We start from the raw sequence: 13826 nt of genomic DNA, 5'->3' as shown, positions 1-13826 counted from the left end.
ATGAATTCTTTTTTTTTTTTTTAATTTCTTTTTAATGTTTTATTTATTTCTAGGAGAGAGAGAGAGAGACAGCATGAGCAGGGGAGGGTCAGAGAGCGAGGGAGTCACAGACTGAAACAGGCTCCAGGCTCTGAGCTGGCAGTCAGCACAGAGCCCGACGCGGGGCGCGAACCCACGAACCGCGAGATCATGACCTAAGCGAAAGTGGGACGCTTAACCGACTAAGCCACCCAGGCGCCCCGGAAGCTGGATAAATTCTTGACCAAACTCTTCTTCCCACCTACATTTACTTTTTGTGTTTCTATCTGTACTTTCTCTGTAACTGTCTTTTATTATAAGGTAATCATTGACTCTGCAGTTGTTTTTCAATTTCTTTCAGCAACCTTTGACTGCTCTCTGTATCAGACTCTTACTGAAAGGAATCAAGGGGTAGGTAATAACAACTTTTAAAAAACATGGAACATAAGACCCACAGCACTGGTACTATTCTGCTTCAGGCTTTTGATCACTTCTGCCACCACATGTGTTGTCACTAGGACAAGGAAGAGGATGGGAAACACTGGGGACTAGTTTTAAGGACTGATCCAGTGTGAACATCATTCTGCATGCCATGATCCCCTGACTCTCAAGTTCAGCCAAACCTCCCAAGAGTCTTTGATCAATTCTGTAACAACTCAGCTGCAACGTATCTGGATCAATAAAATATCAAACCCCAGTTAGGATCAGTGTGCCTGAATAATAGGAAGGAAACTGTCCCTGAGGGGGCTGGAGGAAGGAAGCAAATTGGGTCTCTGTGTGACCTTTTTCCTGGAGCCTCTCTCCCTTGACTTAAGTTCATCCAGCTGGCAGTAATCACTCTGTGGCTGAAGCACTGCTCATTTTCCTGGAGGCCCTGCCAGAGCCCGTCATCTGTTATGAGCTGTATCAGCGATGCCTTGACTCTGCTCAGGATCCCCAGAGCTGCCGACAGGTGAGTTTTACTGCTCTGAGGATGTGTCTGGGGCAGGTTCCCCCATAGAAAAATTAATCTAACAAAGCCAGGTGTGTAGCTAGCTATGTGGTAGGGTGGGTCTGAATCTGTTTTTCATGGTAGGACACTAGCATTGAGAGTTGGGACTATTTTATTTATTTATTTATTTATTCATTCATTCATTCATTTAATTATTTTTGAGAGAGAGGAGAGAGACAGCAGTAAGTGGGGGAGGGTTAGAGACAGAGAGGAAGATACAGAATCCAAAGCAGGCTTCAGGCTCTGAGCTGTCAGCACAGAGCCTGAAATGGGCCTCGAACTCACAAACTGGGAGATCATGACCTGAGTTGAGGTCGGACGCTTAACCAGCTGAGCCACCTAGGTGCTCCGAGAGTTAGGACTCTTAAATTTTAGGTTGTGTTATTTCCTATTATAGTTGCCAAACTTCTCTAGTTGGCCTATTGAGTAACGCAAATACCTCTACTCTGGCATAAGACTGTTCATGAAGCTGATCATACACTGAATTCTGACTGACATTACCAGGAACAGTTGGTGATACTTGTAAGCCTTTCTTCTTTTTGTCTTCTTGGTGTTTCATTTTTAAGATTTTATTTTTGAGTAATCTCTACAGACAGTGGGGGCCACACACAACATGTGGCTCCAGTCCACAATCCTTGATCAAGAGTCACACACTCCACCAACTGAACTAGCCAGACACCCCTTCTTGGTGTTTGTTTTTAATCTTGAAATAATTTTGATGGGCAGTCGCTGAGAATACCTCTCAATCAGGCTAATGAGTATTGGGAGGGGATCCCATCCATGCTAAATGACATTGCAGAGAAAACCATCCGGCTTGGCAGATGCCATGGCTGTGTGTCTGAGGAGATGGGAAAAGACTAGATTAATACCAACCTGCTTGTGAGGTGGGGTGTGCGTGTGACTGTGTGATGACCACATGGCCTGGTCATTGAGTATACACACAGGCCAAACAGTATGACCTTTCTGACTTGGAAATTATTGTTTGCAGGTACTCTGTTAGTCATGAGTGAATAAAGGAGAGTTGTGACAGATGAATGGTGTCCTGTATAGGTTGGATTATAAACTACTTCTGTGGCAACTGTAAGCTCTTCTTACTCCCTTCTTTCACCTGTACTCACTGCCCACCCCCCCCTTTTTTTGTTTTCAAAAAAAAACAGGTGATTTCCCAGCTTCCAAGATGCCATAGAAATGTTTTCCACTACTTGATGGCATTCCTTCGAGAACTCTTAAAATTCTCTAAATACAACAATGTCAGCGAAAACATGATCGGTAAGAGTGCTTCATAAGAATGGTAACATGAGTTGGGATAGGCTGGTCGGGACAGTTTGTGTATGGTGTACACAGTGTGTTCCTTCCTTCACGTCCAGGCACACAGCAGTTACTTCCTTCCCATTGCCCTTGTCCCCTGGATCCCCACTTCCTGTCCCTGAGGCTTTGCTTAGGTTGTGTTTGACAAAGGGTTTTCCCTTTCCTTTCTCTCACCCTCTAGCTACTCTCTTCACTAGTCTTCTCCTAAGGCCTCCACCCAATCTGATGGCAAGACAGACTCCAAGTGACCGTCAGCGTGCTATCCAGTTCCTTCTGGGGTTTCTTGAGAGCGATGAAGACTAATAAGCCTTTACCTCTTACTACTCTCCGAGGTTCTAGAGGCGGAACGTCTCGGGCACTAAGTATTTCAGAATTATTTGAAAAGTCATGCCACAGGAAGGGGCAGTTGCAGAATTTTGAGGCTGTTGGCATGAAAAAGTTGTTTCTAGTGCAAAAGGAAGAGAGTTTCCTAATCCCTCCCTTACCATATCCTGCACAGCAAAATACTTTTAGACTTATATTGCCAAGCCAAAGGTACCATATTTTGGTGTTTTTGTGTTCTCTCTTTATCAGGCAAGAGATCTGTATCTACACTCCTTTATCTGGGATGTGGTTGTTCCCCTCCTGCCCAGCTATCATGATTGTCCTTAGCACCCTAGGCCTAGATTCTCAGATGTTCCCATTCTAGGTCTACAAGCACTACGTGCCATAGCTCAGACTTGTCTGTAGTCCTTCATCTAAAGCACTTTTGCCCGGCCCCTCCCATATCACCTCTTTGCACTCCACTCCACTAGTACTATTATGTCAAAGGACATCTGGGTGAACCTAATGACCCTTGGGTGTCCCCAACAGTGAGTTCACCATCTGCGTGTGGTTGTGACATGCATTTGTGCATTTCTACTACAGTGGTATCTGTATGTCTCTGTAACATTGTCCTTGTCATGGATCGGCACTAGGTGGAACCATATTCTCTTGTGTCCGACCACATTGACTAACAGAACTTTAGGGACTGTCAGAGATGCCATCCCATTGATGTGAGAGAATCACGATCAGAATGGAAGCACTTTGAGCATTTCAAGAGTGAGAATATTCATGTGTGACAGGTCCTGCTTTCTACCATCCCTTTTCTGTTTTTATTCAAATTATATATGAGAACTCATCCTGGTTGTCTGTGGGACCCATTCCCCACTTATGCATCCACCTCCAGAGCAATGCTTGCATCACAGTCAAAAAGGCAGTCTGCATCTCAGGTGGGCCTCACCAGCGATACTGTCCCTTCTTTCAGCAAGGCTGTTGTGGATAACCATTAGAACTCCCTCTCTGGTCTCCTGAAATACCAAGTGGTAGATGTTGCTCCCTCTTTTCTCAAGGCTGGCTCTGGGCTCTGTGCCCGGCTCCCCATGGCTCCTAGTCACCTTATCCAGTGTTATGTAAAAGAGACTGTGTAGTGGGACCAATGAAGCCTGTTTCTCTCCCACCCAAGACAACCCTCTGAGCTTTTCATTCACTCAAGCTCTGTGGGGCAGCATTTTAAAAAAAATTATTCTGTGTTGGTTAGCAAACCAGCCACCAGCCACTGACTGCAAAACTACCTGATGCAGTTGGCTTCTTTCTGGTTTTCTTTCATTAAAAGCGGCCTGAGTTAACTCATTCTGGACTGTTAACATCAAATCCAAGGAGCCTAATGTACAGGCTCTATGTCTGGTCCCAGGCAATGACTCCTGACTCTTCTAGCACACTGAAAGAGAGAGCCAGGGGAAACCACCACTGAATGGTTCTTCAGTCCCCTCCCATCTCTTGTAAGTTGAGTTCTGTGATATACTGGTTAAACCATTTCCTGATTGGGAGTTATGGAACTAGGAGTTAAGTTCTCTGTGCCAAATAGCTGCAGATCTGATAGGTCAGAGGCTAGGTGTTGAACTCAGTTAATAGAAGATTATAGGCAGAATGCTTTTGCCATCTCCACTTGGCCAGAAGGTGATCATAGAGGCAGATTATAGAATCTGGGGCAAGGTCATTACATAAAGACAGGGAGATGCCTGTCCTGGCCACATTGTCTAGTATATTGCCAACCTGGGACCTTTGGGTGATCAAGGATGTGGTTGGTGGCGGGTGCAGGCAACATCCTAACTCTTTTCCTCATAAGGCAAGCAGATGCACTAAATTTGTTTACTGCCTCTGTTTTTCCAGCTTTGGCCCTGGGATGTACACAGCATTAAGGGTTTGAGACAATCTCTAGGTAGGGGAGACAGAAATAGAGTAGATGTAAGAAATCTGTCTCCCTACTGTACCTACTCCAGCACGCCCACCTCTAATTCCTACGTAACTCTGATGTGCTATTTATTTCATAGCTCCTGAAGTAAGGAGTTCAGATCCAACTGGTAGAGAAGGACTCCACATTTATGGTTTTAGGGAAGAAATGGCTCAAACCTATATGGTGACATTGCATTAGTTTCCCTTTCACTGTTTTCTGATTCTTATTCTGTAATTGTTACATTTCTCAAAAATGTCTTGGTCACTAAGCAAAGCTGCTAGTGGGATTCTGTATTTTGTGTCATCTTTTTTATTATAATTTATTGCAAATGTTTTTCTGAATAAATATATGTTGTGTGAAAAATCAGTGTGATCTTGGTAAAGGGGGGCTTATCATCGCTGGGTCCCACTTGGCTGCAGTCCTCACAGCTACGATTGTACGGTCATTTCCTGTCTTACACAGAAACAGAAGAATTCTCAGTATGTTTGCCCCTGGAGGGGAGAAGAAGCCATGTTATTTTCAGAGGCTAATAAAGTCACAGTGCTTCCAGAGGCTAGCCCAGGATTCTTATTTTAACTCTGGGATTCAGGCAACAAATTAACATGATTAACAAAAAGGGATGTTGATTGTTTATACATGTAAATATCACACTGGGTCAGATCCATGATCACTCCAGCCCCAGAAATCTGACAAACCCCAGTTGTCCTTGCTGACATAGCCTCAGCAGGTTAGACATGCCTCTACAAAGAGCCTGTTTTCACAAAAGTCATTTTACAACTTTTGAAAACCCATTTTGAAGCTTTACTACCTCTTGGGAGGGGGTGAAGTCCATAAATTACTTCTGAGGGGGCTCTAATCTGAACTCTAAGACTTTAAGAGGAAATCCCTAATTTGAGCAAGGTGCCTTTTATTCCCCTGCCGATCTCCATTATGACTTTGCCCATTCTGGTTCCATTCCCTTTGAGACTGAAGAGGCTTCAGCTGCAGCTTTCTTAAACAGGGCCCTCTTCCAGTTCCCTTTGACTTTGAGCTTGACGCTGATGAATGTGCTGATTCATGTTGTGACGAACAATTTTCTTAGCCCCACCCAAAGCCTTGGCAGAAGGTGTCTCCTTTTGAGAGTGATTCCCCCTCAGTAGATGGAGGCTGACACCGGCAGTGTTTACACAGCAGCAGGCCATGTGGCCTGGAAAGAACACACACCTCTTTCCAGAGGTTACAGACTGCATCCCTGGCTGCTGTTACAGGGGAACCATTAGGCTCTTTCAGACCACAGGACAAGCTGATGATCTGGGTCTTGTTGTAGCCTACTGACTTAAAGCTACACACTGCCACAGTGGGATCACTGAGTGTTAGGGAGAGAACCTTAGTGGTGATCTAACCGAGTCTCATTGTTACAATGGGCAAAATCAGGCTCAGAGGGGACAATGAGAGACTCAGGGTTATGTAGGTTAGTGATACAGCAATGCATAATGGGTAAAAAAGAGTTTAAGCTTTGGTATTAGACCTAGTTCTTTTTTTTTTTTTTAAGTTTATTTATTTTGAGAAAGAGCAAAAGCAGGGGAAGCGCAGAGAAAGGGGGGATACAAACTCCCAAGCAGGCTGTGTGCTGTCAGTGAGGAGCCCAACGTGGGGCTCAAACTCAGATCACGACCTGAGCTGAAATCAAGAGTCAGACGCTTAACTGACTGAGCTAATAACCAGGTGCCCCAGACCTAGTATTTTTCCCCCCACTTTTTATTACAAAATCTTTCAAACATACAGAAAAGTCGAAAGGATATAACGAATAGTCTATACCCTTAACTCATCACCTATTAACATTTTGTCATGTTGCTTTATCTCAGGCCTGATCTTTAATCTAGATTCAGCCACTTCCTGGTTGTGTGTGACCCTAGACTGGCTAACCTGTAGTTTCCTGGCCTATAATATGGAGCAGGCATAGTATTGATCTTTGACAACGTAACTACATCTCCTCACTTCCCTCTTAAAAACTCTTCAGCAACTTATCAGTCTAATTAGAAGAAAATCCAAACCTTCCATGGCCTACCAGTCCCTGCATTATTAAATGAGAAAGAAACAAAGTGGCAAGCACAGTACCTGGCCAGCAGTGGGTGTTGTGTAGTTGTTAACCTATGCCCTGCTCCCCTAGCTTTCCACTATATTTCACTGACTCTACTGCACTGCCAAAGGCTCTATGGCTTTGATTTGATGTTAACCTTGTTAACTAGGTATAATCAGACCCTATGCTCAGCCTACTCCATTGCCCTCCTTCTCCCCACCACAGACACACCACAGTGTCACCTTCTACACATCTGTATTTCAGCCTTTTGCTGAATTTTTGGGAGTAGAGATGAGGTGTAAATTAAAGGATGAATAACGAGCTGCGGAGTTGCCATCACCAGCATGTACACCAGCAGATGTTGAGCCTCAGGAGCCACATCTGCTGTTCTGCCCTCCCACCCCCCACCCCCCCCATCATCCTTCTTTTGCTCTTTCCTATTCTGCCGTGCCCTGCCCTGGGTGCTTGGTTCCTAGCCCTTCTTTCTCTTCCTTTCTGCTTTGTGGATAAATCTGCCCCCCCCCTCTAGTTTGCACCTTTACTGCTCCTACCTACATTGATTCTTACCCAGTCAGTAGTACCTACCTTCTCCCTTGTTTCTGTCCTGTGGAAGCTATTCCCATCCCCTAGCTCCCTGGGTAGAGAAGAGGGGCTTGCCTCTTCCTCCATCACACTTTGAAGCCACGGTTTTGTGCCATTCAAGTCCCCATCTTCACCTTAGATGTGTGGTTCTCAACCCTGGCTGCTCATTAGACTCATCTAGGGCATGTTTCTCAAAGTGCGGTCCCCAAATGAGTGTCACCTGGAAGCTGGTCTAAATCAGTGGTTCTCAACCCTGGCTGTATAACCTAGGGTTTTTTAAAAATACCAGTGCCTAAACCCCCCCCTTAGAATGTTTAAATGCTCACCAGTAACCCTCCCCTGCCCCCACCACTGTACTATGACACTGACTACCCCCAATTAGCTAAGCTCTTTTCTACCTCAGGGCCTTTGCACATGCTGTTTCCCCCTACCCAGAAACCACCTCTCTTGTATACTTTAAAATAGCTCAGTTTCCACCTTTGCCATGCCTAACTCAAAGTTACCACCACCCCATACACCTCCATCCCATTCTTTTTCTTTTGCTCCCATTCCAGGGCTTCCTGGCATAGCATGGTGGCTGGCTGACTGCCCCTAGGCCTGCCATATATCATTCATGCCACAGTCCTCCTCTCCATCTCTTACTGACCTTTCATAGACTTGACACCTCAGGGACCAAGAGGCAGGAAATTGCTGTGGTTCTTTGCATAGGCTCCAATGGCTAGATTGCCTGGTTCAAATCCTAGTTCTGCCACTTCTAGATGTCTGACCTTGGGCAAAAGTTCTCTGACGTCTCTGGGCTTCAGTTACCATATCTTAAAATAGAAGTAATAATAGTATCTTTCCTCAGGATCATCATGAGATGGCATCAGATAGTACGTTTCAAGGGCCAGGAACAGTGCCTGATGCATACGTACTAAGTAATTGGCAGCTAGTCTAATTATCCTAAAACCTTCCACTGGCTTCAAGGCCCAGACTTCTCTTCCTCAGCCCTTCAGCTCTCGGCAGGTGACCACATAATTTGTGAAAATGTCAGAGCAGTTAGTGGAAACAGCCCTCTCAGAGCCCTGCTCTGCAAATCAAAATGTCTACAGCTTTACCTCACCCCTCCCCCTTCCCACCTGTAAGAAATAAGTGGTCTTCCTCCTCACCTAGGCTAACTCTTCCACTGTGCTTTGAACCCTTCTCTTTCCACCCTCATTGGACTTGTTCCCATCACTCATCACCACCTCCCTTGCATCTTCAATATTGATTAACCATTCATTCAATAAGTATTTGAGGCCTCCTGTGTGCCAGGTGCCTCTCAAGGTGCTGAGGCTTTAGAAGCCACGGTGCTTTCACTAGGAGGGTGTGGCGGGATGGGGAAAACAGACATAGAAATAGCGCATAAGGTAATTAGTATGACAAATGCTCTGCAGAGAATAAAGGGTGATGTACCAGAGGGCACATCAAGCAGACTTGGTCAGGGAAGATTGCTTTGAGGAGGTGATGTCTGCTAAGACTTAAATCTTTTTGACTTAAATCAGGAAGCCAAAAGATCCCAAATCTTTTTTTTTTTAATGTTTTATTTATTTCTACGAGAGAGAGAGAGACAGCGTGAGCAGGGGAGGGGCAGAGAGAGAGGGAGTCACAGGCTCAGAAACAGGCTCCAGGCTCTGAGCTGGCAGTCAGCACAGAGCCCGACACGGGGCTCGAACCCACAAACCGTGAGATCATGACCTAAGCGAAAGTCGGAGGCTTAACCGACTACACCACCGAGGCACCCCTAAAAGATCCCAAATCTTGATTTGAATGATGATTATATATCATCATTATATATGCCCCCCCACCAAAAAAAAACAAAGCCAGCCATACAAGATCTGGCAAAGAGCATTCCAAGGAAAGGAAAGAACAAACGCAAAGGCCTTATGGCAGCAAAGCAGCTTGCTGTGTTCAGGGGACAGGCAGGGGGAACACAGTGGGGTGGCAGCGGGGGTGTTGGACAAGAAGTGGGCAGGGCCTGTGAAGCCTGGGGAAGGAGGCTGCCTTTTATTTTATGTGCAACAGGAAGCCATGGATGGCTTTACTTGGCAACAACATGATTTATGCTCTCTCTGACTTTAATAATGGTGATGGTCACTAACAACTACAGCTGTCATTTACCCCAGGTGCTGTACTGATACATTTAACCTCACATTCGGCCTTGACAACCACTTTATTAAGTACTACTTTATCTCCCTTTTAGAGGTGGCTAAAACAGGCTCAGAGAGACTACTTGGTACTGGGCTAGTGGCAAACCAGAATATGACCCCAGACCATAATTGGGGTGCTGGCGTGCAGATGAAAGTGGGGATGTTCCTTGAAATCTCTCTTCAAGCTACATCCCAAGATTTCAAGTCAGCTGGATGACCTTCCAGAAGCTCAAATTAACCTGACTTTGAGCAGCTTCTTCTGGCATCCTACTGTTTCCCATCCACCAGGCTTAAAGCTTTGGTTATTTTTGGCCCCTGCTCCACTTCTAATCAGTCACCAACTGCAATTCAACAAATATTTATGGAGCATTTGCTAAGTGTAGGCCACTATGCAAGGTTCTGAAGGAAACCAAAAGCAGCAACTGGTCATTGTAAGACAAATACAATATTTTTCATGAAGAAGGAGGAAGAAAAGAAGAAAGGAAAAGGAGAGAGAGAGAAAGAAGAAAGAGGGAAGGAAGGAAGAAGAGGGAGAGGAGGGGAGAAAAGGTGTGATGGGATATTCTGGGAAGGGAGTCCAAGGTCAGATCCTTCATGGTCTCGTCCATCTGGTCCCTCCTTTCCTCTGCCCACTTCCCATGCCCCACCAGTAAATTCAAACCCTCATTATCTCAGGCCTGGTATATCCTGTTCAATCCGTTTCTAACTAATTTTTCAGCCCCGTTTCAGTCTATTCTTTTTTTTTTAATGTTTTATATCTGAGAGACAGACAGTGTGAGCGGGGAAGGGTCAGAGAGAGAGGGAGACACAGAATCTGAAGCAGGCTCCAGGCTCTGAGCTGGCTGTCAGCACAGAGCCCTACATGGGGCTCGAACCCACAAACCGTGTGATCATGACCTGAGCCAAAGTCGGACACTTAACCGACTGAGCCACCCAGGCGCCCCCCTTTCAGTCTATTCTACACACATCACTGCCAGACTAATCTTCCAAATGCATTGCTTTGATGACACTTCCCTAATCAAAACCCCTCATAGTCCCAAGCCTCCACTTACTGCAGAAGTCCCAGTTCTTTAGCCCAGTATTAAAGCTCTCTTTAGTCTCTCCCGCCCACCTCTTTGGCCAAACTTCCCACTCAACCTTGTCATGCCCTTGCCTTCCCTAAACTCATGTACACTCTGCTTTGGCTCAGTCTGTGTCAGTCACTTGGAACTCTCTCGCCACTACCACTCCACCTGTCCAAACCCTATCAAACCTAAATGTCACCTGCTCCAGAAAACCTTTCCTCAGAACTCCTGTTTCCTCTGAACTCTTAGAACCCTCCCCTTGTTCCACTATATTAACACACCGCACTCAAAGTGTTGTTGCCCACCTGGGACTTGAAGTATCATGAGAGTGGGAACCAAGCTAGACACAATGCCTTCCTGAGAGGAAGTGCTCAATGGTATTTGGTTAATAAATAAAGATTGTCCTTCAGAGCACTTAAAGACACAAGTCTGTATACAATAGGTGTTTGTGAAAGGTGAATGCATTTAATTATTCATACTGAGCTCTATTAACTTTAGAGGAGCTCACTTGTGGGTGTCTGTGTACTTAGTAAATTATATTAATAATGTAGTCTAAGAAGTTAATAGCTTTTAGCAGCCATCCAGTACTATTTTCTATTGTTTTTGTGGGCAACAAGATCAGCCTTCCTGAATTTGCTTTTTTTTTTTTTTAATTTTCTAAATGTTTTTATTTATTTTTGAGAGAGAGAGACAGAGTGAGTGGGGAGGGGAGCAGAGAGAGAAAGGGAGACACAGAATCTGAAGCAGGCTCCAGGCTCCAAGCTGTCAGCACAAAGCCCGATGAAGGGCTTGAATTCACAAGCTGTGAGATCATGACCTGAGCCAAAGTTGGACACTTACCCGACCAAACCACCCAGGCACCCCTGCCAAATTTGCTTTTTAAAAGTGGTTCTCAAGGTTCCTCAAAAAATTAAAAATAGAACTACCATATAATCCATCAATTGCACTTCTGGGTATAGATCCAAAAGAATTGAAAACAGGTACTTGAACAGATATTTGCACACACACGTTCATAGCAGCATTATTCACAATAACTAAAATGTGGAAGCAGCCTAAGTGTCCATTTACAGATGAGCTGAGAAACAAAGTGTGGTATCCGCACACAGTGGAATATTATTCACCCTTAAAAATGAAGGAAATTCTGACACATGTTCCAGCATGGAAGAAGCTTGAGGACATTATGGTAAGTGAAATACGCCTGTCACAAAAAGACGAACACTGTATGATCCCACTTACCTAGCATTGTCAAATTTATAGACAGAAAGTAGATGGTGATTGTCAGGGGCTGGGGGGAGGGAGAAATGGGAAGTTGTTGTTTAATGGGTTTAGAGTTTCAGTTTTGCAAGATGGAAACATGTTGGGGATCTGTTGCACAACAATATGAATATGTTTCACACTACTGAGTCATACACTTAAAAATGGCTACAGTGGTAAATTTTGTTATTTTTAGCACAATTAAAAAATATCTTTTAAAGTAATGAAGTGATTCTCAAAAGACAGATGTAATTGCATTACCCTTCTGTTTAAAGCCGTTTAGTGGCTTCCCAGAACTGGGACCTGCAAGGCAGCAGGTCTGAGTGCCACTGACTCCAGCCTCCTCCCACGTCCTGACACCCCCATGGTCTCTGCTTCAGCTACACAGACTTCTTCCTTGACTGCTCTCTCACCAAGAGCTGGCTCCTCCCATGCTGTGCAGTCTGTACTTACAGGGTCATTATTGGGTCAGGCCGTTCTCCCACTAGATCAGGAACTGCAGAGGCTGAGACCACATTCTTTATTTTTCTTACTGTGGTAGCCCCAGGACCTAGCCCAATGTCTGGCACCCAATAATCTGTGTCATCTATAACTCTAGTGCTGGCACAGGTGAGGGACAACATGCACGTCCTGCTGCTTGTCAAAGGGCAAATGAGCATCACCTCTCTAGAAGCAACATGGTCATAGGTATCAAGAGCCTAGAGACAGTCATAGTTAGCAGTTCCACTTCTAGGAAATGTGCCAGGAGGAGCACAAAGGGGTAAGTCCACAGAGGTTTATCCTAGCGATAGAGCAAAAACCTGGCAACAGTCTACATAGCCTTCAGAACCAGAAGATGGGTAAACATGTTATATATTTTATGGATAAAACATTATGGAACCTTTACAAGTAACGTTGCTGAGAGGGGCGCCTGGGTGGCTTAGTTGGTTAAGCGTCCGACTTTCGCTTAGGTCATGATCTCACGGTTCATGGGTTCGAGCCCCACGTCGGGCTCTGTGCTGACGGCCAGCTCAGAGCCTGGAGCCTGTTTCAGAGTCTGTGACTCCCTCTCTCTCTGACCCTCCCCTACTCATGCTGTGTCTCTCCTAGAAATAAATAAAACATTTAAAAAGAAAAATTAAAAAAAAAACAAGTAATGTTGCTGAGGAACGGTGACATGGAAAAATGCTAAGGTGTACATTGAGCAGAAAAGCAGGCTCTAAGTGGGTATGTACCAAATGTTCCCAAATTTAAAAAATCAGATAAAAAGATAATACATAAAGATAAAACATGTGATGTACAGCATGGTGAATACAGTCAACAATACCATATTGTTTATTTGAAAGCTGTTAAGAGACTAGATCTCAAAAGTTCTCCTCACAAGAAAAAATTGTGTAACTCTGTGGTGGTGGATGGTAACTAGACTTATTGTGGTCATTTCAGAGTATACACAAATATCAAATTATCATCTCATACACCTGAAACTAATATATGTTATATATCAATTATATCTCAACAAAAAGTAAAATTTACAAAAGAGAAAACATAGGCACAATAATAGTGGAAGTCAATGCTCCATTCAGTCGATAGCAGTCACCACTGGGTGGTGGCATTGTGGGCAGCAGTGGCTCCAGAATGTCTGTAAAGGAAGGTTTAGAAGCCATTCAAAGGGACGCTAGTGACTTTGTCTGCAAACTGCAAACCATATCTGCATAGCAAGTGGAGTTTTTCCTTACACTGCATGTATATTTGGAACAACTTTGGGGGTGCTGATGAGATTATGGTAAAGCCTCCCAAGCTACCCTCTGTGCCAACTAAATTATTTTGTTACTTTTATATTTGTCTGCTTCTCTAAATGTTTTACAATGAGCATCCATTACTTTTTATATCAGAAAAAGATTAAAGAAAACATTATTTCATAAAAGAAAGAAACGTCTGTGTGTTGGAATGAACGGCCGCAGTGTCTGGCTCAGGCTTGTAGGCGACTGGAGAGGGCCTCTTGGGCATGGAGCCCGGCCCCACACCGCTCCCTCACATCCCTGGCCTGGCCTGTCCCTAATGTTCATAAGCTTCTCTTCACTAACTTCTGGCCCAGCAGACAGCACACCATCAGGCAACCTTGGGGCTTTCCAGCAGCCTCGCACCTCCC

At 44.7% G+C, this 13826-nt stretch overlaps 1 protein-coding gene across 5 annotated transcripts in view; it reads left to right on the top strand.

Moving 5' to 3' along the window:
- OCRL (OCRL inositol polyphosphate-5-phosphatase) overlaps window positions 1-4934 on the top strand; it is a 54114-nt gene extending 49180 nt beyond the window's left edge. For all 5 annotated transcript variants that reach the window (XM_039250780.1, XM_039250775.1, XM_039250779.1 and 2 more), the window contains 3 exons: window positions 843-970; window positions 2167-2278; window positions 2499-4934. In XM_039250780.1, the coding sequence (XP_039106711.1) occupies window positions 843-970; window positions 2167-2278; window positions 2499-2620 (362 nt within the window). In that variant the 3' untranslated portion in view covers window positions 2621-4934. The remainder of the gene's footprint in view (window positions 1-842; window positions 971-2166; window positions 2279-2498) is intronic.
- The last annotated feature ends 8892 nt before the right edge of the window (window positions 4935-13826 follow it).

The sequence above is a fragment of the Hyaena hyaena genome, unplaced genomic scaffold (genome assembly GCF_003009895.1).
Source record: "Hyaena hyaena isolate Hyena2069 unplaced genomic scaffold, ASM300989v1 scaffold_383, whole genome shotgun sequence".
Taxonomy (NCBI): Eukaryota; Metazoa; Chordata; class Mammalia; order Carnivora; family Hyaenidae; genus Hyaena; species Hyaena hyaena.
The sequence above is the reverse complement of the archived record's forward strand: the minus strand, read 5'-3'. Positions and strand labels throughout refer to the sequence as shown.